This window comes from Sander lucioperca, chromosome 15 (genome assembly GCF_008315115.2).
Source record: "Sander lucioperca isolate FBNREF2018 chromosome 15, SLUC_FBN_1.2, whole genome shotgun sequence".
NCBI classification, from domain to species: domain Eukaryota; kingdom Metazoa; phylum Chordata; class Actinopteri; order Perciformes; family Percidae; genus Sander; species Sander lucioperca.
Window position 1 is genome coordinate 29,781,341 of NC_050187.1, and position 25,307 is coordinate 29,806,647.

The 25,307-nt window shown below is 40.6% G+C and overlaps 1 protein-coding gene and 1 long non-coding RNA gene across 2 annotated transcripts in view; one reads left to right on the forward strand and one right to left on the reverse strand.

Moving 5' to 3' along the window:
- Nucleotides 1-25,307, forward strand: part of LOC118493258 — a 185,462-nt gene that overhangs the window by 148,906 nt on the left and 11,249 nt on the right. Inside the window, exons 2-3 of the long non-coding RNA XR_004895262.1 lie at nucleotides 5,389-5,396; nucleotides 16,283-16,291. This is a non-coding gene — a long non-coding RNA (uncharacterized LOC118493258). The remainder of the gene's footprint in view (nucleotides 1-5,388; nucleotides 5,397-16,282; nucleotides 16,292-25,307) is intronic.
- The window catches only part of cdh11 (cadherin 11, type 2, OB-cadherin (osteoblast)), an 89,333-nt gene that overhangs the window by 22,136 nt on the left and 41,890 nt on the right, over nucleotides 1-25,307 (reverse strand). The window contains exons 3-6 of the mRNA XM_031316129.2: nucleotides 5,692-6,093; nucleotides 4,977-5,116; nucleotides 3,923-4,217; nucleotides 1,307-1,426 (exon numbers count right to left, since the gene is read on the reverse strand). Of these exons, the coding sequence (XP_031171989.1) occupies nucleotides 1,307-1,426; nucleotides 3,923-4,217; nucleotides 4,977-5,116; nucleotides 5,692-5,839 (703 nt within the window). The 5' untranslated portion in view covers nucleotides 5,840-6,093. The remainder of the gene's footprint in view (nucleotides 1-1,306; nucleotides 1,427-3,922; nucleotides 4,218-4,976; nucleotides 5,117-5,691; nucleotides 6,094-25,307) is intronic.

Below are 25,307 nucleotides of genomic sequence, written 5' to 3' on the forward strand. Positions count from 1 at the left end.
ATTTCTCCATTTTAAGCCCTAGTGATCTTTTCTTTCTGTTTAATTCATCACCGGCTGCTCTCTTTCCATCTCTCTCTTTCTTTCGCCACATGTCTAGCTGCAGTGTCTGGGAGTTGCGGCTTTCTACTGTCATATTATGCCAAGTGTGTGTGCATATATGTGTGTGTGACAGCATGCAAAGCTGATAATCTCCAAACCAATTAGAAATGTGAGCTATGGATTTGAGCCAGTCAAACACCCAACACTAGTTTGATTAGCCAGATTTACTCTGCCCAAATCTCTCTCCCTCGCTATGTCCTAACCACTCTCTTTCCATGAACTCACTCTCTCTAAACCAATGTGTCTCTCCTTCTCTACCCTAACCTCTCTCTTTCTGTTCTTCTTCACTCTCTCTGACTCAACACAGCTCCGTGTCTGCCTAACGCCCTAACCTCTGTCCTTACATCCAATTTCTTCCTTTAATGCAAACCCAAATATTAGGCCTGGGCTCTTCAGAGACCAGGCTGAATGTCCTCTGGGGATCTCTTTTTACAGCAGTGCCTTCTTTTTCTCACCAATTTCAGTGGGAAGGACGTGCTGTTACGTGATCCCTGCAGCAGCGAGTTCTTAGCTTTTTATATTAAGAGTGGTAGGCGGTAAAAATGTTGCAGAAAGACTCAGTCAAGTGTTCAGTTTGATCTTAGCGACAGTTTCTACAAGGTGCATGATAGATCCAACCGTTATTGCTTGTCTACAATGTTGGGATACACAATCATGCCAAAAATCATATTGATTATTTCTTCTAAATACTTCAATATAATTAATAACAATAATGACTTTAAGACTTGGGTAGATTTGAGGAATACATTTTTTAAATCTTTGAAAAAGCAGGTTTTCAACAATATTTATTGTATTGTTATTGTCCATATCGCCTGGTTGTGTTACTATATAAAGGTGAATCCAAACAGACAGGTTTTTAGGAAAGTGAATACACAGAGACTCAACTGCAGAGAAACACAATGAAAGTGCTTGGTTGCACCAAACATGACAAGTGTTGAAATGTGCACGCTAAGATATGCAGTTAGGATTTGTAGCACTCATTGTGAAGGTCCTGTATAACATAACATAATACTTACCAAAGTGTGGATGTTTAGTGGTACTTGCTGCACATGACTTTATATCATATATATGCACGATGCTGTTTAGTGAGCTAGCATGTATGAGACTTGTAAGTCTTTCTGTGTGTTTGTGTTTTTTTTATGACACTACATTTGGTTGCAGTGTAAATGTCTGGTGACCCAGGGCAGGGTTCTGTTTTCAGCCTCACCTGTCTGAGGCTCCACAGAGAAATATGGTTGTCCTTGCAGTATGCTGTACACCAGCCTGGCACTGTTGCCGTAGGTGGGGTCATCAGCGTCTGTAGCTGTCACCTGCATCACTGACGTACCTACAGGACAGACACACAGACATGACGGACAAGTCAGGAGATGACTCTACCTCAGTGATGCGGTTCGAGAATGGTTTGAGAAATAGGCTTGTCACAGAGTACATGTCGTTTCACCTGCCTGCACGGCTGGATGGGGAAAGTGAATGAAAAACACTCCCTTCTCTCAGAAACTGCAGCTGAATTGCTCCTGTGAGGGTGATTTCCACTTTTATTTCTCTACATTTCATCATTTTCGGGTGGAAACATCCACTCTCCAATCTTGGTGATTTTCATGTTTTAAATAAAACAGTATATTTCTTCAATGCGGTGACAGAGTTCTACAACCGCTGGATTTATGAAACCCTTTCAAAACCCATTTGATAATGTGAAAGATGCATGATTGTCAAGCTACAAAACAAGGTGAAAGCAATTTTTCTTGCTGTAAATCTCTGTTAACTGAACTTGACACAGTTAAGCTGAGCAAAAGTATGAAAAACATTCTGTTAACTTTGCGTAATTGCTGAAATTTTCCGATTTGACACAACTCATGAAACTAACTCACTCGAAAATGTGAAAGTAATATCAACAGCAGCTTAGACTTGCAAAGAGGCATGTGTTTTACATTTTATTCTATAGAAACAATTACGTAATAAAAACATGAAATGCATTTCATCTTGTGGCTGTAAAATACCACAACCATGTCAACTTTTGAAGATTTTGTAAATTAATTCATCCTTCAATTTTCTTTTTAAACATACATAATTAAGACTCCTTTTCAGGCACTAGGTCATACAGTTAAGACCTTGAAAGATAGAATTTGGTCAGCCTGAAATGCTACACTTTCTTAGTTTCTGGCTTCTGCCTTTCACTCAAAACTGGTTAGAACCTCCTCTTGTAACCAGGAGGACAGTCTCGGAAGACCGAGGACCCACTGTACTTTGTCCCCCCTTGTATTTGGCAAAAAAAAATAAAAAATGCGTTAAAATAATGTAAAACACTAAACCTCAGCATAACAGCAACAACAAGAAGTGTCTACATTTGATGTTTTAAACTTCCTGTTAGGTGGCACAAGTTGGACTGGAACTGCAAGTCTAAAACTGCTGGTGCTGAGTCTTTGCAACTGGATGATATTGGCTGGGCCCTTTGGTTGCTTCATATCAATAACACAGCATGTTTTTGTTGGTTCTACTACTTCAGTCTTTTTTGCAGTTTCATATATGATGTTTGAATGGTTCCAGTTGCAGCTACGTGAGCACCACTATCCTACTCCATTTTAAATCCATTGGGCATATAACTGTAATCAAGTTTTCAACCCTGGTTTCAATGTGGCAGCTACCTTAAGTGTACACGGTAAATTACCAAGAATGATAATTTAAAAGAGACTTCTCTCTGTTCTAATTCTGACATCCATGAGGGAACATGGACCTAGTTAGTCAAATTACAGCTTTTCTTTCTGTTCCACTTCTGTGGTTGATGATGATGGCACCGGCGGCCCCTCCCTGCCAGACTTCTGTATTCAGGTTTCAGTTTAAGAAGCGGATGGGAGGGGGGAAAAAAAGCCTTAACAAAACTCATTCAGAAGTCCTTTCAGAAGTTCCTTCTTTGAAAGTCCGGTCCATTCAGAGAAGGGATTTTCTGGCTTTCTGAGTTTTGGGCAGCACTGCTGCCAGTGTGGTTCATTTCAGGTCAGCCTCGAGGGGTTGAAGACTCTCCAAGACCACATACTATTTGGAAAGAAAATTTATCAAGATCAGAAGCTCTAAGTAAGGAGACTCTAAGGAGATGACAGGAGCTCTTGCCCATGCCAATCTAGTGCTAAATATTCCTTGCTTCTGGTTGAGTCTATTTTTTTGCACATATAAGGAAAGAGAGAAGAAAAACAAATGGGCTTTTTAGGAGCTGGATGTGTAAGCTAATGGTACTGTCAGCACCTCTCTGTCACTCTTTCTGTGGTCAGATTTCAGTGATAATTAATAATGAATGAAAAAGTCTGCTTAGCAGACAAACAGCACTTACGATGAGCTCTATCGGTGACTTCATTAAGAAACGCCACTCACTATGCAATTGATAGCTTTTCTGTACTATTGAATATCTATCTAAGTCGCTGTTGTTATCAAATTATGTTTGATATTTGGAAATAAAACAATTCTGCTGGTCAGTTTCACATATATACCTTCACTTCAAGACAGGGTAGGCACTAGATCATTTAAGAAGCATTCAGGTCAAATTTGTATTTTTAACTACTTCCGAATCCTCATTTTGCATGTTTAAAATTAGGACTAAAATTTAAACCAAACATCATCCAAAACCACCATCCATAACCCTAATCTTCCAAGACGATGTCCTAGTCTTCTACTAGACTACCATTAGCCCATAGTATTAATCCCAAATTAAATTGACCCAATTGCAGTTTTTCTGTTTTGCATTTCACTTTTTCCTATCCAGCCTTGGACATTTTCCCTTTTACCAAACCTTAGCTTCCCCTCCTGTCCCCTTACCCTTTCTTCACCTACTCACCAACATTGGACATCTCCGGCACCCTGGCATAGTACGGCCCATGTAGAAACTCAGGAGGATTATCGTTGATGTCCTGAACTTTCACTATGAACTCTGATGGAGGCTCCAGAGGCTTATTAGTGTCTCTGTCCACGGCCTGGGCTGTTAAAGTGTACTGGGCCTGCTCTTCACGGTCCAGGGTTTTTGTAGCGTGGATGTTGCCTGTCTTGTCATCGATAACAAAGATCGTTCCCGCACCTTCACCGGACAGGATATACTTGATGTTGCCAATGCCTGAGTCTACGTCTGAGTGGAGCTGAATTAGGAGGGGAGGAGGAGGGCGAGATAAGAGTAAAGAGTCAAACCAGAAGGAAAACAAAGACGAGACATATGCAAAGACTGGATGTGCTTTGTGCTGAAAACATCTGGATTTCAGATGGGGTGGAACTTAGAGAAAGAGAGACAGACTGGTGATTACAGAGTGAGACAGCTAGTCTGGTCGACAGGCAGGACTGTAATACATATTGCAGCCATGACATGAGGCGTCTTTCTCAAGTCTACAAATTAAAGGAGCGGAAAGACTAAGGCAGACACGCTAGTGGATGTGCTGTGGAAGACAGGCAAACTAATAAGTAAGGGATTTAAAATGTCATCCACACAAATTGAAGAATGTTTAACATTCAGTTAAAGTCTTGTTCTTCCTTTACAACCCCCAGACTATGAAATATGATGCATTGTAAACATAATTTGTTGTTTGTAATGAAAGCCGCTGCTTGGTTTAAGTGATGTTGTTTTGGAGGAGTACCACCAATCATCCTCACCTTGAATGTGAACATAACCTCTATTTTTTTTTTTTTATATCTCTCTCTCTCTCCCTTGACAAATGGGAAAAGCACATTTAACTCCTATTGGAGTTAATCATTTGCCCTCACCCTGCATGCCCCCACCATGATTGTAAATGGAGGGGAGTTTGGCTATTAGTTAAACAGTAATTGTTATTTAGGGATTCATTGTGTTTGACTCAAGAGAAGTTGATGTAAGAAGGCTTTATTAACTCATGCTTTATTATACTCACCCTGCCCACCAGAACTGGGTCAGGCCCAGTGTACTCCTCAATGACAAAGAACTGATTCCAGACCCATCCTCGTTTGGACCTGTGGAGTACCTGCCCCTCCTTCCCTGCCCTCTGTCTGTGTCTATGCAGCGTCAAGTGACCTAAAAGCACAACAACAAACAATCCGTCAATACATTTCTTTAAACCAATACTATATTTTTCTGTCAACCAATTTAAGTAAAACAAAAAAATGTGCACATGCTCACAAATGCATTCAAGATGCACTGAAGACGTGATTAGCATAACCGTCTTGGGAGATGTTAGAGTAAGAGATCACCTTCTTGACGAAAATGTGAATGTAGTGCTTTTACAGTTTGTAAATGTATCGGGAAAGAAACATTTAAATTCATTCAAGTAAATATTTGCTTCACAGCTTGGATGGTAACATCTCTGTACGGTAAAAGTTGAAAATGCACACATGTCAGAACTCTGAAGTACAAAGCGACTCATGGTCACAAGGGAGAAATCATTGTCAGCTTTAAAATGCACAATTACCATAAAAAGTGGCGTGCTTGACCATTTGTGCTTTGACAGGTAAAAGATGAATTGCATTTCAGAATACGTTATAGTTACAGTTTAAGGCTGTGAGTGTGATCCAGCCGGCTGTAGAACGACTCCAAGTACGAGACACACGTTCAAGCCAAATGATAAGGAAACATTGTTGCTTTTGTCATACCTGGATGTCTGTGTCTGTGGCCCTTTTGATCCAAAGAAGCATTTCCTTTCCGGGTTCCTAATGCAACGCTACAGAGTGCAGAAACTCCCACCAACACCAGGAAGGCCCTCAGCGGCCCAAGGCCGTTCCGCTTCGTCAGTATCGCCATCTTGCCCAACTTGAGCAACCGTGCACTTCACTCCGCCCCCTACTTTCTGGTTCCTCTCAGTGGAGCTCCGCTCCCACTGAGGTGATATCCTGTTTTTGCTAACAAAATGTTGTTGATGAACGTCCTAGTTCATTAGCTGAGAAGGGGCCTGTTGGTGCGGATACTCATCACCCACTTCCACGTTACTGCCTTTCTTCTTGTTGTTCTTCTTTTCTCACAGTGGGTTAACTCCCTCTCTCCTCTGATCACAGAGCCTAGAAGAGAGCAGAGGAAAAAATAATGAAAATGCTGCTTCAAAAACCAAACAATTGAGCAAATCAGTTTCCCGTGCAAACAGATTAATCTTTGTAAAAAATTTTGAATTTAACACTGACAGCAAAGACAACAGTACAGTGATCATTCATTCCTGTCTGCTATAGAGGCAGGGTAATTGTTAATTGACTCCAGTTGGAGATCTGACTTCTTAAATAGTTGTGTTGATTAGGACATTGTACTAATTACCAAGACAATGTTGTTTTGTAAACCCATTAGCTTTAATTCAATTAGACACAGACTGATTCAGTGTGGGAGGTAAATCTCATGTGCAACACCAGGTCGCCGTTTCGCTCTATTTACAGCCCTTTCAAATGCAACAAAAGTAATATAACGCAAACGCAGGAATGTATTAAAGTCATTCAAGGCAGATATTCCTGTCATCCCTCAAACCCTTTTATATGTGGTTCATTTTGATCTGTTAAAAGGAGACACAGATACTTGATTTGTACAAAATCCAATTAGTCCATCAACAGTTCTGACCTGTGAAGCAAGAAACTGATTGTTAATTACAAGAAACTGTAGCTAAATGTCAATACAATACCTTAAAGGGTAACTTCGTTTTTTTTTTTTTTTTCGTTTTTGTGTGTTAGTGACTGATGGGAGTCTGGTGGGTTTAGCGATCTTGGTGCTGTTTCCAGTTAAACAAAAAGGATTTAGTCTTTAACAAAAAGGTCTATCTTTAAAGGGATTTTTTTTTAACTTTTCCATAATGTTGTCAGACATTTAACAATCTGAGCCTATCCGTGGCATAAACAGCACTTTGAGTGGACGGAATTGTCAATGCACATTTGCCCTATAGGATTACATCGCAGCCCGGTTTGCAGCTGACAGTTACAGTGTTCTATACTGGACCAATTTCATTTTCATTTCATTTCAATTTCACTTTGACACCGATGCATGGGGAAACAAGGTTCAGGTTGAAAAAAAGAAGAAATTACCCTTTAATTGTAATTTTAAAGAAAAATCCTGGCTCATGAGCAGGTTAATAAACAAATGTGATGGGAACATTGAAGGAATTAATCAAATTACTCCATGATCCACTAAATGGAGGACAAAGGGCTTCTAGCATCCATGCTGCACTTCTAACACGCCATGCTTAGTTCCTTATCTTAGCTTTTAGTACCAACAAGTGGCAATCTGCTTGTCAGTCCCTTTCAAAACCAGTCCATACATGTTTTTACAAATCTGAAATGGTTAAGTTTGGGTGTTTAGATGACTAACACTACTTGGTTGAGATGAGTGAAAGTGTGTGGTCTTGGTAAAAAGAAACCAATGTTAGATGTTGGTAAGAGATGGGAACTTTATGCAGCAGTATAACAATGTCACGCTACTTCCACCTTTGCAATGAACAACAAATGCTGTCACTTTTCACTTGTTTTTCTAGCCTTATAGTAGACTGTGAGTGAAAATATAATAATTATATACTCAGGACATGAATGCTTATATGGTATGATAGCTAGGCCAACAGGGTGACACCCTTAGCTGTGTTGACTCATGTCAAGATACCACTTGGTATAGGAGGTCAGACAAAAGACGAGAAAGGTTACTAGAAATTTAGAAACAAGTGTAGCTAATTAGACTTCATTAAGACAATGAAGTCACTTAACTGACCGACACCTATATGTCAGATATCTCATATCCTGGTCCAGTGGTTAAAGTATACTGATGCATCATTTGCACACAGCTGCATCTCAATGAACCTCCATTATGGCACCTGACATGGTTGAAAGGAGATTTGGGACACAGCTGTGCGTCCTCTACGTTATATTCCACATTGACCCGTAGTGTCTCTCACTGAAGAGCCAGGCATCCGAATAATGCAAATACAGCCACAGTAGACTTCAAAATAATTGCTCTAATGCTGCCAGTATTCCAAAATCATTCAACAAATGCAAGAAGCAAACACTGTCAGTAAGTAATTGCATGCACAAATCCCTTGACAACAGCAACAAATTAGTTTTTCTAGCTGTAGCTGTGTGATTCTCTGGGATTCTTCTTTTTCTTTTCATTCTCATTCTTCTGTCTTAACCTATACTTTGCCATATGAATAAAGGTTGTGAATGCTAATGTGTGTTTAATAATCCATAGCTCATTAGATGTTCAAAATACCCTCAGGACTCATTGTGGCTCCTGTTGACCACATGACCAGCCAACCAGGAAGTGTTGACAGTCAATCCCATACCGGCTCATCATCTGGCTAATTATCCTTGAGTCTTCTGATTGATGTGCACATTTGTTTGTGTTTCCGTATGTGTGTTTGTTCTTGTCTATCATTTGTCTGCATAAGCCCTAAACGCTGTTTCGTCTTTGCAACAGCAAGTTATCTGCTTGATGCGACATATGTGAGACTAAACCCAAAATACCTTAAAGGATTGTAGAGAAATTGGAGACTAATGCTAAAGCAGAAAAGACCAGACAAAAAGACGAGAAGATGCAACTATGCGAGGTTAATTTAGCCTTTTCTGTCCATTTTACTCAAAGCCATGTAGTCTTAAAAGTAACCTAAAACCAAAACGGAAACACTACTTGTGTAAAGAGCTGCTTTTATCTGTTGAAAAAATGTAGAGTTGGCTGACAATTTACAACAAGAAAACAAAAGCAACGTCTCAGGAATATCTATTCTCGGAAGTTGTCAATTGCAGGTGAAACCATTTGTGAATTTCTTCAACATGTCAAACAAGTCTTAAAAACAACACCACCAAAACAATTATGTACCCTGGTGTGCAGTTGTTGTGCAAGGAGCTGACACCTGCTATGCAGAATCTGGTAACACGCTCTCAAACTGTCATTTATGTGTCAAATTAAGTGTCAGCTTTAATTAACAAGCAAAAATAAAGCAAGTCCAAAATAAATTGCTTTTACCATTATCCTGAAACCCTGCTACCGGTCATCTGTTATGTGCCTCAAAAACTGTCAAGTCAAACACATGAAAAACAACAACAATAAAACAGATTGGTAGCAGAGTGACGGCTCACAAATACTCTTTGACTGTGAGTATGATAATGTGTGACTTGTTTGACAATGAAATGACGCTGCTGTCGAATTAAAATAAAGCAATGGATAGAAAATTACTTCCTCACACAAGATGGGGAATCAACACCACTTAAATATCCTAACCATTCAGTTCCTTTCATATACGTTAAACACATTGGGCCCTATTTTACCGATCTAAGCACACGGCGTGAAGCGCCTGGCACAGGTGTGTTTAGGGTGTGTACGAATCCACTTTTGCTAGTTTAATGGCGGAAAAAAGGGTCCGTGTGCCAGGCGCATGGTTCAAGAGGGATGCACTTGGTGTCTTAATTAATCATCGGTGTGTTTTGGGCGTAACATGCAATAAACCAATCAGAGTCTCATCTCCCATTCCCTTTAAAAGCCAGGCGCGTTTGTACCTTGGCGCATTGCTATTATGATGGCGGATTTGCTGCTTAATAATTTTAATCTTTTGCGTGTTTGTGTGCTGCTGTGTGTGTGTGTATGTATGTAGTGTGCGCGCTGTGCACGAGCCTAGGCACATTTTACTAATACGCTGTTAAAATAACAATGAAATGCTGCATTATTGACTTTAGACCAGGTTTTTGTTGGTCAATGGCGTGATCACTTTGAGAGAGAGAGAGAGAGAGAGAGAGAGAGAGAGAGAGAGAGAGAGATTCTACGTCTAATATGCTTTTGTTGTTTTCTTTACTTTTCTGACATCCTTAATGGCTGAGAGAGAGAATGCAACCCAGAAACAGACAGTGATAATGACTCCCCAGGGCGAGCATGCCTTTTGGCCAGACCACTTCCTCTGTCTGAATACATGACTCAAGAGTCACATTAGAATAGTGAACAGCATACATGTGTGTGTGTTTTTGCACCATTCCCTTGGGCTCTTAGCGATGCTGTGAATCCATGAGTCAAGTAGTCAGCTAGACTACTGTGATTCATTGGCTAAGAGAGGCCACCGAGACCCACTGTGTGTGTGTCACAAAAGTCAGAGCAATAGGATGAAAAAAAAAAAGCGCAACATGCCGCCAGCTGACATATTCTCACTAACCACATTTGTGCATTTGTTTATGAAAAACTATACATGTCCAGTTGGGAGTGTGTCTTTAAATGTGTGTATATGTCTGCATCTGATTATGTATTATTCAGGTACGTAAGTGGAGTGTTCCTACTATATTTTAATAGGTGGGGACAGAAGGACAGACGTTGTCCTTTTTAAGAATCGGTCATTTTCAGATAACGACTGATAGTTTAAGATTGGAATCAGTCCTATAATCCTCTTATTCTTTCTTGCATTCCATTTCTTAGCAAACAGACATTTTAGTTGTGTTTAACAGAGTCTGGGTCTGAAGTGAAAGATTGTTTGAGTAGGTTATAGCATTTCTTTTCTTGTTATGCTCCCTTTTCTGGCTCTGTCTCATGCTGTGCCTCTTCAGTCAGAGTAGCAGTAATAGCCGCCCAGCTGCAATCACAGTGATTATCTCCAGAACCGAAACAAAGCGCGTAGTAGCACATATTCCACCAACTGTGAATAAATGGAGCTCCAATTTCTCCAGCTTCTCTAGTTTTCTTTAATAGGGCCTTTATCCCAGTCTTCTCTCTAGGTTTCATGTGCACAGGCAAGATGTGTTTGATCAAATGTTGTGGTTTTAATGTCCGCAGCTAAAGCTGAAATCTGAAATCTTTTTCACACATCCTCGGCTACGAAAAGTGTACAGATGTTGTCGAAGGTGGTCATACTACTCAGCGTATGTTGGAGTTTGATGCACAAATATTGTTTACTTTCCTGGCACTGTCAACCAGGACAGGTTTGACCCTGCAACCCAATGAACATTTCTCCATGGTGTGGTCTCGAACCATGAAAAATGGGCCGTTTGTGTGGTTTACAGTAGAACTCTCCACCATACAGATTAATTGCTATACAGTGTTAACAATATATGAACAATTCACAATGCAGACACTAGTTTCATATGTTTTGTGCTAAACGGACGTGTCTGTGCTGCTTTTTGGACTGCATTCTCAGAAATCATTTGGCAACATGAGATCTTCCTTGCACTTTCCCTTGCACTTTCCCTTACTCTGTTTTGACAAATACAGTTACAAAATGAACTGAAAAAATGTTTTGTTTTCCTCGAGACCGCAGAGGGTGGGGGAGAGGGTTTTTGGTGTTGTTCAATTTGTGTTTCTCTGTTCTGTGCACCATTTGAGGCCTGTACTACGAATCAAAATCGACATGTCCTGGATTTATTTCAGTTACCCGGCTTCACTAACCCTAACAACCGCGGTCCGCATAACCTGTGACGGTGGTTAACAACTAGTTCAACAACCCAGTGTTTCCCAATCCAGCGGCACGCACGTTCACATAAAAGAGGCGGTGTTTGCACAGCACGACCAATCACAAACATCTACCAGAGCCGCAAATTTTATATAAGAAGAGCAAATTATAATTCTACATAAATATGAAGAACACAGACACGGTTTTACAGGCAAAACGCAATACAGTCGCTGCTTCCTTAAACAGGAAGGAAAGCTGGCAAAAAATAGCTGATACTGTAAATGCGTAAATCACAACGCTTATCAATATCTTCCCCATCAGTCAGGCACTAGATCTGACCATAATTACACTTTTCCTTTCCATAAACAGTCATTGCTTTAGCCTATTATTTCAGTTGCAACCCTGGCAGTGGAAGCGATCGTGAGAGCAAATAAAATATATAAAAACATAATTCAAACCAATGTGCGCATTTGGCAACACACGGCTCAAGATGCCGATAGCCTATATGTAATTACCTCCCATTAAAATCTATATATTTCATAAAAATACCCATCAGGGAATGTTAATGGGGTTGTCGGTCTCTAAATGTTTTAACTTTTATGAGCGCATCCCTCTCTCCCCCTCTCTCTCCCTCTCTGCGCACCGAGCTCCACCTGATCTTTTAAGAACGGTGACGCCGTTATCAATCGAGTATTGATTGGTCAGTAGGCGGTGCTTTTACACCAGTTGATCTCTAATCTCCAACATAATCTGCTCCCGACCAGGTTAGGTGTTCAGCATAAGTTACCACGGCGATTGAACCCGGTAACAAGTGATCCACCGTCGTGGTACAGAAAACCCTGGGTTGAACCTGAAGTTACCTCGTTAACGCCAAATCTTGCTTCGTAGTACAGGCCTCTGATATTACCTGTCACACATTGTGGAATTTGTTTTGTATGTCTGAAGGTGCTAATAAAAAGTTGATCACAAAAATGACTCAAAGGTCAAAATGGCACTTTAAACCATGAGTTCAGTAAACATGATTAAACCGTTTGGACAATCATTTCAACCATGGTGATGCCTTTTACTCATTCTTTGTCTCTATCTCAGACATGTGGGGACTTTGGACCATGAAACAATAATATGAGCTTTTTTGCTACGTCTTTCTATCACTCCTACTTAGACGCTGTCTTTATCTGGACTGTGCTTCACTCGCATTTCTCTCTGGTAAGCCAAACCTCCAAACAAATGCCTGAAAACTATACAGAGAAAACCTGACCGTATACTTTTCTTCCCTCTCAGCTCCAACTTTCTTTATCCTCTCCTCCTCTCTCTAGGGGGTCATTGGTAATAAAGATGATTAATTCATTTACGAATGTGATATATATCCCTGTCTACCTGGGCACACACTGTGTGAGTGTGTAGGTAGCTGACTGTGTGTACCTTTTCATACTTTTTCAACCCTGTCCCAACATATTGCCTGTCAGGGATCTGTAGGCAAACAATGGTCAGGCTGTACATTGTCTGCACAATGTGTACAAAAGGAATGATACATACATATGAGAATTAAAGGAGAAAGGAACGGCTATATTTGTTGTGAAATTTCTTTGTGCAGCCTCTTTCCTTTTCACATTGGACAAGGCCTTTCAAACATGGTCTGATCTTGAAAACCAGACATGATCCCCAAATCATCTCTGCATTCATCAACAGAGCAGTTCTGTTATGTTATGTTAGTTTTAACTTGTGGCTGCCGCTTGTGATTCTCTGTCTTCATATAGTTTACAGTACAAATGCTGACTCACATTTGGCATGTTTTTTTTCTGTCCTGAATTGACCACAGTGAACATCAACTCTCCCCAAGCCACGAAACTAAAGGATTATGTCTGAATTAGGTAAGCAGTTGACATGAACAGGACATGGATGTAGAATGTGTTGTTTGTTCCCACAGAACAGCCTGAAGGCGACATTTGTCCCCTCTGTGTTCTCACAGTCGCTGTATCATCGTTTGTTCCTGCCACATTGGTGTCATTCGCCATGGTGGCGAGCCTGCTCTGACATGAACAAAGATGGCAGTACAACAGAGAATTTTTGGTCCGCTGCCTCATTTTGGAGTTGAATTTACGTGAGGAACTGAATTCAAACGCCAATGTAGAAACAAATCTGTATGTTTTAAAATAGTTTCAAAAAAACAGCAAAGGTAATAAACTCTTTAACATTAAGTCAAGGTATTACATTTCCATTTTTGTTTGATAGGTATGACAAACACTGTGACATTACCCTGCTTTGTCTTCATGGCCTCAGGATGGAATAAGGTAGTTTCTGTCCTGATCTAAAAGTGTACGTAGCTAGAGCTGTTTACAGTGAATAGACCAGTATGGGTTTGAGATCTTGGCTGAGGAGATGCACTGAAGGACACCACAAACACACAACGATTAGCTATTGCCAGGTCCAAACCTGTAACCCTTCACTCATACGGGTGCTCCTCCAGCCACTAGACCCTTCTATAACCCTAAACACACATTTGAACCAGATGTGATATATTTTTCCCCCATCTTGCTGCTGGGATGAGAAAAGGGGGTCATGTGAGGTTTAGTCTTGCGTTGCCAGACCTTCCTCCACAGCGCTGCATAGGAGGGTCTGGCTAGTCCACACAGCATTCCTGGATGGGAGAAAAACGTACTCTGGTTTATTGGCATTTCTTTAAACCAATCACAATTGTCTCGGGCGGCGCTAAGTGCCTGACGCAATGACGGTGCCGCTGCAAAATAGTTAGGGAAGGAACTGGTTTTGGTGGAACATGTGCTTGTTCAAAAGTTGTTTTAGTCGTGCAACAGAAAACTCAGATTGGACAGATAGTCTAGCTAGCTGTCTGGATTTACCCTGCAGAGATCTGAGGAGCAGTTAACCATAGTCCTCACAAATCCACCGGAGTGTTTGTTTTGTTTTCTTCAAGACCGCAGAGGGCGGGGGGGTGGGAGAGGGTTTTTGTTCTTGTTCAATTTGTGTTTCTCTGTTCTGTGCACCATCTGATATTACCTGTCACACATTGTGGAATTTGTTTTGTATGTCTGAAGGTGCTAATAAAAAGTTGATTACAAAAAAAATCCACCGGCGTTTAGAATGCCAACACAAAGAAAGAGGAAGGTGAAGGACATCCGGACGAAAATGGGTACCACTGGCGGATCTTCCGGCGGCACCAGAGCAATCCCCTGAATAAAATCGTTGTCGATATAGACTGTGAGGTTTAAAATGAGATTTTCTGTTACTGTAGAAATACACTCCTACTCGTCAAAACAAATCACAGAGCTACTCTGCTGTCCATTCAAAGCTGCAGACTGCACAGTTTGTTTTCTTTTTTAAGAAGGACGGATGGATGAAATGAATCAAACAGAGAGCAGAGGAAGGAGAGAGAGTGGCTTTATTTCTATTGGTTGGCATTCTCTAACTGTCAAGTGAATTTTACAAAAAATGTTTGAGATACTGCAAAGATTTGACCATCCAATCGTCAGATTAGATTCTTGAAAGTTGGGGGGGGGGAAACAAGATTCATACCAAATAAGATAAAAGGCTGGTTAAGTAGTTGTCTTTATCATTAGGTTGGTTATCATTTTTATCATTTTGTGAAAAATGATTGTATGAAAGCCAAGGACTGAGACTGAGTGAGAGACTTAGAAGACATAGAGGGACTCAGAACAGTAGAAGACACTTAGACAGACAGATATAGACAGGGAGTCGGTGTATTAAAGTTCACTTTGGGTGTTTCGTTGCAGTGGCCGGCTCTTTGTGGTCTGTTAAAAGCTTAAAAACAGAGCGGTGCTGAAAACAGACACCCAGCATTTAGCTCACACTGCGAAACCTGAGGCTTAATTGCCTTTCAATTAAAGGAACTAATAGGTGTGTGTGTGTGTGTGTGTGTGTGTGTGTCGGAGTTGCTAGCCTCTCATTAATACATATTTTCACGAATGCTGAGAAAGCTTTGCAGCTATTTCTTTGTAATTGCTTCACCACACACACACACACACAGAAGACTAACTTTGCAGTAACTGTTATGTGTCCTTGTATGTATGCTGTCTGCGTGTTATGAATGTGTTAACGCGTGTATAAGTTGCCGATTTCTGTTCAGCCATTAGTGAAAACCAAGTGCTATATTACCATCCACAAGACCCCACGTCTGCTGTTTTCTCTCTCTCTCTCACACTCACACACACACTTTCTTCATGTACTATTATCTCTAATCAACCCCACTTAGTATATTGTTACATGAAAGGAAATGAAGTACTCCTCAGTGTTCTTGTGCTGTGTTAATGTCAAGAAAATGTAAATCTAAATACCAAGGGAATGTAATTATTATGTAATGTAATCATTTAGCAGTTTCTGATTATGCCATGTATTACACTTTTGCAGTGTTTCTATTTTGTCAGATATTTGACCATGACAAAAACACTTTTTTGTGTTGATCTTGTGTACTTTTTGTTTCGTAAATCATTGCAACAAGCCCAGTCGAAAACACATGGCACGACTGCACCCACCATGATCACTGACTTTGATAACACCATGGTCAGAGGTGTGTGGATTAACATGGTGGATGAAGGCATACACCACCAGTGCATGTGGACTAAAATTTGTCCCTACCAAATCATGTCACCTGCTCTAAAGGTAATGCAGTTTGTGTCACAGAGCTTTGATAGATTTTTGATGGAGGGAACAGTCTGAAGAGGGTCATTTTCCTCAGTGAAGCAGATCTGTTTCCTCTTGGGAGGCACAAAAGCATCAACTGACTCACACCCTTGTGTGGAAGCGGCAGAATCATTGCGAGTGAATATGGACTCACTTAGCTTGGAAGGAGTAAACACTATTTGGTACAATAAATAACGTTGCAGGCCTTGGAGAACAGTTGGGTAACAGGTCAATGGTTTTAGGAAATGGGCCAAATACAAACTGCTGCCCAAAGAACCAGTTTTGTTGGCTATAGATTTGTCATCTATAGAATGTGTGGCATCCAAAGTGTTCACTTCTTGATTTATGGCTCTCAGTAACAGTTCTGCATTGGATGTCAGTCACATCCAGCGGTGATATAGACAGGTATACTGTCTATACTGCTTACTTTGTAAAAGGCTACTTCCTTCATAATTCAACTTTTTTTTTTTTTTCTTTTACTATCCTTCAGCTATACATCAGTGTACTTTGTATTTTAATGTAGATCCACGTGTGAAATTCAAAAGTCATGGTCAGGTAGCACAATTACTTTTAGTATTTTTTCTCTTGGGGAAACTTGGAGAAAGAAATCAGTAACGAGTGACTTCTCCAACATTGCTATTGGCACAACAACAGCGTTCCTGGCATGTGATGTTAATTTGAAGAATGCTGAATACAAAGCTGATAATGAAGACGGCAAACACTGTGCTGACAGCACATGCAAACTTCCATTTGTCGCATTCAGATAACTAGCACCTAATTAACTCTGCCATTGTTGTGTTTGGGAAGTCTAATTTGCACAATCATTATGTTTTAGAGTACTTTATTTCATAAAAAGAAACACTGTTTACGTATGTATTTTGAGAACATCTTTTTGTTTTTGCTCATTTTGATTAGCATCCTCAATTACTGAGAATCCCACTCATTTGTATGGAAATGATATGCAATTTGTGGTGAATTATGTGCAATCAGAACACTTCTTTCTGCTAATGAGACAGAGATGGCATTTTAAAATCATTTTAGCAATCATGTTTTGTGCCTTTTTAATAATTTGTTGGACCAGTAATCTTGTTTTAAATCGGTACGACCATGGTTCGCCTCTATAAAGACAGCTGCCTCATAATTTCATATCACGCATTTATTTAAAGGACAGACTGGTTGCAACACAAAACCAGTATTTCCGACATGGAGAGTTATTGTCTTTGCATGGTTAAAGTATTTCAAATACCGTTCGTCATGTCCGACACTTCTTCACAGAACTTAAATATTAAAAGGAATGTTTTTGGCAATTTGTACAGAAAGTAAAGGTCTTCTCCATTGTAGCATTCACAAAACTATTACTCCATGTAAATAAAAGGTTAGACAAAGAATTTGGGGTAGAAAAATGTGTTTTCAATGCAGTGAAACATAATGAAAACAAACAATGCCGGTAATAAGGGTGAATGTTTCATCAGGGTGCGTCACTCTGCTGTTCCTGATTTGGCCTTTTTATATTTGGAAAGAAATCTTCTGAGCTGAAAACAAGTTGATGACTGAACCAATCAGCTCTTTGTGTTCCTCCAAATGAGTGGCTGAAATAGACAGTAACACAACAGGCGGGCTGATGAGATACAGTTAAGCTTGAGGCAGAAACAACGTAGCTTCAATTAGCCTGCTGACCGCTGTTTATTTTTTTTTTGGTTTGCTGGGAATGCCCTCTTCCTTGACTTTAACTTTGAGACTGTTAAGCCTTTTGCTCCCGATAATTGGAAAGATGAACTTCACTTCGCAGTTTATTATGACGAGCAATCTCCGAAATGCCCAACCCTAGAATTAAACGTGTGGAAATTAAAACAAGAAACCATGTTGGGTAAAGGCCTTGTATTCAAGACGATGTTAGAATTGACTTAAATGGAAACCCTATAATGTGGTGTGGAAGGGCGTACTTAATTAACCAGCACTTTAATTATCCCTCTGTCCTTCTCTTTCTCCCTTTCTGTTTTTTTTATTATCTGTTCTTCTTTCTCCTGCAATCCAATCTTTTTCCTTCTTCGCTTCACAGTCCAGTAGAATCCATCTAAGCAATTATAGCTTTGCATTACAGTGTTAGAGTGACACTGTAATTACTGCGGAAGACGTTTAGAATATACTTAGGAATGGAAAATGAATGTGCTTAATCACAGGGTGCTGCAGAACATCGCAGGTGTTTCCATATTTGTTTTTCTTATTTTGCTTATTATCTCTCATGACTCATGACCCACGGAAGCTGACAGACTTTTTCTTGCAGGGTTGTCAAAAAACTTTCAGAATCAATGATCCAGTCTTCTTCTGGGGGGTTAATAAATGAAGTGCTTCACAAACAACTCATTGAGGGGTTCTGCAGAGGTTCAGAGTTCACAGTAACACACACACACACACACACACACACACTTTTTCTCTCTCTCTCTCTCTCTCTCTCTCTCTCTCTCTCTCTCTCTCTCTCTCTCTCTCTCTTGCTCTCTCTCTCTCCATCACAAGAGATTCAGGACAATGTCACATTACATTACATTATTACATTACTTGTCATTTAGCTAACGCTGTCATCCAAAGCAACTTCCAATTAAGTGCTTTCAACCCTGAAGGTGCAAACTCCAGACAACAAGTAGTAATTGCAAGTACATTAGCTTTAAATAAGCAAAACTAGAAAGAGCCATATGAAAGTGCAGCTTTTTTTTTCATGTTTATCCGAGGTGTAGTCGGAAGAGATGTGTTTTTAGCCTTCGGCGGAAGATGCGTAGGCTTTCGGCCATCCTGATGTCAATAGGGAGCTCATTCCACCGTTTAGGAGCCAGGACAGCAAACAGTCAGGATTTCGTTGAGTGATTAGTTTTCCCTCGCTGCAAGCAGGTTGGCTGATGCAGAGCGGAGTGGGCGGGTTGGGGTATATGGTTTGACCATGTCCTGGATGTAAGCTGGGGCTGATCCGTTCGTGTCCCTGTATGCAAGTACTAGTGTCTTGAAGCGGATGCGGGTAGCAATTGGTAACCAGTGAAGAGAGCGGAGGAGAGGTGTAGTGTGAGAGAACTTGGGGAGGTTGAAGACAAGTCGAGCTGCTGCGTTCTGAATGAGCTGCAGGGGCCGGACGGCACATGCAGGCAGGCCAATCAGGAGGGAGTTGCAGTAGTCTAGACGTGAGATGACTAGAGCCTGAACCAGAACCTGAGCCGCCTTCTGCGTTAGAAGGGGATGTATCCTTCTGATGTTATGTTAATCTGAGTGAGACTTAGATAAAAGGACAGATGAGTACGACAGGAGACGTGCCAAGACAAACACAGAGAGTAAAGGGGGAATAGTTTTTGGGAAAATATGCTGCTCAATCATAAAAATAAGAAGAACACACAGATGCACACAATTCCTGTAAATTGAAATGGGGGAGGGAGGAAAGTTTAAGGAATTTATGCTATGGAAAAGAAAACCTGAGACTCTCTATGTCCTTTTCACTCCATTTCTGTGTGTGTGTGTTTGAGTGTGGTTTTGGTCTATAGCCCCTAAGGGAGGGTTAGAAAGAGAGAGGTGGGGGGGCAGGAAATGGTGGCGTCTGGAATTGATTTGAGGCTAAAGGAAAAATAAAATACTTGAGATTCTTAAAGGCTCGGGGAGTAGGGACAGGCGACCACAGAGAAATGGGAGAAATAGGAAGCAAATGTAAAGAAAGATTTATACTTCTGCAATGAAGTCTGTGAGGTTGCCATAAGTACACTGTGGCCAGATCTTATGTTTACCTCTTAAAAAATAATAGGGTTATACAGGGTACATATACATGGTGAGAATAGAGATTCTTTTGCATGGGCTGATTTGTATTTCCTTGTGTCGGGGGGGGGGGGGGGACAACAACATTTGAATTATAGGGATAGATGACTTTATATTTAAGACTTGAGAATGTCCAAAATATCAGCTTTGGCAGCGTGGTGCCTGTCAATGAATGACGCCATATGCAGGAATATAGTAATAACTTTAGGTTTAGAGTAGGAATCAAGAATAGACTGACCACAAATCAAAAGGTAGAATAAGAAAATAGATAGGAAGAAGAGAAGAGGAGGAAAGGGAAAGTAGATAAGCTACTTTGGAGAACTGGAGTGAAGGGAAGATGAGGGGGAAAAGGGAGTAGAGTAACTTGAGACGCTGCTGCAGTGGCTTGAGATTCACTTTAAAACCTGTTTCACACTACAGCTGTGGAACTGTTTATTTTCTATCCCATTTCAACAGCACTGTGTAAGCAACCAACATGTGATACCCACACATGTAGGAAATGTTTCTTGACAAGATGATCCAAACTAAGCTGAACCACTGATGCTGCAAATTTGTAAAAACTTACATGAACTAATGAAATGCACAGAAAGCACACATTTGGACATCTGAACCATTTTGTCGTTGCGTTTCTTTGAAACTAGGTACTAAAGGGTCCTCTTTAGGTCCACGTGGTAGAGGAAATAGGAAGAAAAACCTTTGTCCATCCTCGGAGCCACATCAAGTGTCTTTACTAATTACTTTCAATATTAATAACTGAGTTGATGACCTCCAGAGTGAGCACCTTCTAACTTTTACAGTAGGAGGTCTGAGGATAAAGATCGAATGCAATCAATTATTAAAAATGCCTTTTATTTCTTTAGAATAATCAAAAACAAATGTGTGCATGAGGTGGTTCTGATGGAAACACTTAGGCTAATCAGCTGTTGAATGTGTACGTGTTGCTTTACTGGAACATTCCTGCTGTAAAACCACCCTGGCAGACTTTTTAAATGACACAACATTAGTAATTAAATCGTCCTTCGGTCCATTGTTTTTCATGCATAAACTGTGAAAACTGTGAATCGCTCCGCCGCAGAGGACCAGTGAATGCTCCATTAACTGATCAGCGGGAAGGCCGTTCATCTTATTAGCGAAGCTCGTTAAACCCACCACAACAATGATGAGCGCTGTTATGTGTTATTGGCCCCCGTGCGACCACTGCACAGCTGCCAAACCGCCGCAGACAGAGAAGAAAGAGGCAGGTAAAAAATACTTTATGCTGCCCTTTTCAGTCCACAACAAACAAGTGAAATTATGAAGAAACAAATAATGGATCATGTTGACGGAGAAATGAAGAGATCAACTGAAATTGCGCAGCAGCATGGGAACGAGAGGAAGAAAGAGACCAACAGAAAGGGATTTGCGTCCAGCTAGGTTAGCCATGTGTGTTCATGCTTTAGCGAGCTCAGCGAGTCTGTTCCAACATGATGAATAGAGACTAAAGATGCTCGAATATGACACAGAGAGAGAGAGAGATAGCAAAGGGAGGCTGAGAGGATAGGAGGTGGAAATCCTCTTTTTTTTCTATTCTTCCCCATAGAGAAATGAGAGAGTTAATCCCCAGGGGCTTACATTTGTTTTTGTTTTCTCTTTATCTCTCTGTATTTCAGTATTTCTGCCTTCTGACATTCTCTCTGCTCCCTCCTGATCTTGGCTTTTTCTCCCTCTTATTCTGTCTTTGTTTGTTTCTGCTCACATTCTGCTGTTAGCTATTATCCATATTTGCATCTCTTCTTTTTCCCCCTCCATGTCCTTCTCTTGTTGAATTCCCTCTGTCCCCGAATCCCCATCTTTTCCTCTGTCCCCTCCATCCCTCTGATTCCTTGCAGGGTTTATGGGTTTATGTTGCATGGTAATCTCACTGCAAACATTCGTCTGCTCATTCTTTCTCTCCCTTTCCTTGTTTTTTCTTTCCTTCTTGTTGCTCAGCAGGACTGTGTGTTCCAGAGTGATGGTGCTTATAGGATATTTACATTTGATTTGTGCACACGGAACCCAGACGAGGTAAGAGCAGCACAAGGAGCAATGAAATGCTGAACAGAAAAAATTAAAGAAGAGATGAATGGGACAAAACAGAGCAGTGAATACAAATTCAGAGCATAACACCCCAGGTAAAGGCAGAGCAGAGCAGAATTAAAATGGATCCCATCTAAGGCCTCCATCAGGAAAAGTTTCATCTGATCTTTAAAAATCGGAGAGAAAGAAAATGATCCATCTGTCCATCGGCCCATCCATCCATCCATCCATCCATCCATCTATCTATCTATCCATCCATCCATCCATCTAGCCTATTTGATCCCTTAGTAATGGTTCATCTATGTTTAAAAAGAAATCACATTTGGGTCACAAAGTATTGTTTCTCTAGTTCCAGTGGGAATCTATTTCAGGTGGCTTTGTGACAGTAGGCTTGGTTGATCAAGCCAAGCATGTAATCTCATATTGGAGGATAACTCCATATCTTGCATCCTTTGAGCCCCCCAAAAAGCAATTTCCCTCCATTCTGAAATGCCATTTTCTCCTGATAGTAGATCCCTTAAGCTTTCAAATTAAACATTGTCACCTGATCTCATCACTCAGTCTTCCCAAAGCTCTGATGGTTACACCATCACCTGTGTACCTGTTTTATAAGTAATACCCAGGACAGATTTTTTACACTAAGTCAGGCTGCAACAGAGAAGAGCTTCCCAAGGCCCCTAAAAGACGACATTGTAGGTTCACCCTATTTGTCAAATGAAACTCTGGAGGCATGTTTCGTCAATTCTCTGCTTACAGGAAGTGACAACGTTAAAGAAAGAAATGCTGCGTATATCCGAAACAGCAGCTAATCACTTCTTCCAGAGAAAGCTGGATTACCACGTCAGGTGTAGCTTTTCTCATCTTTTTTGATACTTTTAAACATAACATGCCCACAGGCTTGATACAAGTAAGTGTTTACTGGCATGACATTTTAGCATTCCTGAGTTTTGAAATCTGTTCAGCTGCCATTTGAATTTGCCAATCTCTGAAGGCGCCAAGGGCACAAAAAGGGAGAAAAATGTCAGTGACATTCAACTGTTTTAAAGTTTGAATTATAATGCCAGTGTTGGCTCTGTCAGACGGAGGATTTCAAATTCCTAGATATTTTATGAAATGAGAGTGCAATTATTCCATTTTGTAAGTGTGCCAATCCACACAAAAGGTTCAATACTGCGCCATCCAGAAAAGAAGTTGAAAATGATCAAAATAGTCTGTCTCTACAACAAATATTTTTTTTTTTTTAAAGATTATTTTTTGGGCATTTTAGGCCATTATTTATAGGACAGCTGAAGACATGAAAGGGGAGAGAGGAAATGACATGCAGCAAAGGGCCACAGGTTGGAGTCGAACCCGCGGCGTTGAGGAGTAAACCTTTGTATATGGGTGCGCGCTCTACAAGGTAAGCTACCCAGCTGCCCCCTAAAATAAATATTCTGCGATATATAGCAATTATCACCTTTTTTCCAACTACAAATTATGTCCCCAAAGGAAAACTCATCATGTTTTATCTAAAAAGACACATTTCACTCTTTGTTCATCTCACTTTGACTGAAAAGTTGATTTAATTATTCTAGTACCAAAAGTTAAATTTGCATGTGCAATTTATGTAATAAAAGATTGATACTCGGCGTCCGTGTATTGATACAGTATTGTCACGAAAAATATCACGATACTATGCTGTATCCATTCCCCCCCCCCCCCCCCACCCCTATTAAGCAAATGCTCTTATTTAGGATGGTGAAAGGATGAGTGCAAGAGTAGTGTAAGCTTAAACCGCTACAGAGCAAATATTACAAGACATCCAAAGAATCATTAAAGCCACAGTCAGTGTACAGAGAGCATTTGTAGTGACATGTGTCTGTTACCCTTGAATGATCCTAGAGAAGTGATGGCAGCAGGAATGCTTCATCAAAGGACTGATGTTTCAGAGATGCCTGATATGTTGCCTCCTGCAATTTATCTGGTGATTCATCCACCCATCTGCCACCATCACCAACAGCTAAGCCTGTCTGCTGTTTAAAATCAGCCTTTTGTCATTTTTAAGTGGCCACACATGCTCAACAGGTAGTAATGAGCCTCCAGAGCTGATTGATCACACTCCAGCGCTGCATCCTCACAGCATCCACAAGTACACAAGCAATACACACAAACTCCAGCCTCCGATATCCCAGTAAGACAGCGTTAGATGATGGATGGGGATGGGAGCAGCTAGGGTATGGAAAACAATCTGTAATTGAGTTCTGAACAGGCCAGTGATAACCAAGCAGGTGGTGAGGTTGTTTTTCCAAATGGTTTAATTTATCTGCCTGTTTTGTAACTTCTGACGGTTAAATGTATGTGCTACCAGCTTCGAGGAGAAACAACCTTGAATCAAGTTGTGGTTTGGTACAGACTACTTCCTGGCATCCCAAGCTGTCCCTGTTGCAGCTCAATGGACTTCTGGAACAATTGAATCACATGGCAGCTGTTTGTGTGAGTGGGTGGGAAAGGGCAGTGTCTTTAAAAGTCTCTGCAGGTTTTCCATAGAATTTTATTGATGTCTGCTTTTTTATATCTAGCTCTCAATCAGTCAGACTGCTGGGTAATCAATACTGGTAGAGGGCATTACGGCTCTGTGTGTGTGTGTGTGTACCCCTGGGAAAGGAATCTTCTCCCTAATTCCTGCTCCTTATCTATCCTCCCAGACACCCATCAGTGTCACATTTTTAAAGATATATGAGCCTGATAGTTAACGAGTTTTAACAGCATTTTCCTGCTCTACTTTACACTCTCTAGAAAGGCTTATCAGGGCTGTGTTGCACCCTCTACTGACTTTATGTGTTAATACTGTATATAACATTCACTGTTGTACCAAGTTTGTCATGTTTTGTAAATGTCAGACATTTTTCTGTAGGTTAAGGAAATAATTTCTTGCTGCCAGTGGGACATTAAACAGAGCTTGAACTTTAACTGGCTTCCACAGCTTGGTCTTAATGCATGCTGAAATCATGTCTTTCCTTATTTTTAAGTTGCCAAATGATCAACACATCATTAATAAATGAAATCACATCCACTGCCAGATTCCGTTGTGTACGAGCCTTGGAACAAGAATCCACAAATGCCCAAGCAATAGGGCGCACATGCTGAGAGGAGCTATCGTGACCTGATTGACAGTCTTTTTTTAGGGACAAGTGTCTTATACACAGCAGATCATATCATTAGCAGAACAGAAAAACGGCTTTTTGAGTTTGCTTTTTGATGTTTGTTGATAAACCTTTGGGCAGAAGCGCACTGTAGTTTCATGGGAATTCTCACTTCAAAATCTCATTTTGGAATCATTACACTGCAGCTATACTTAATCTGCAATGATGCTGCTATAAGCATTACACTGTAGTTAATGCATGCAAATTTAGCACG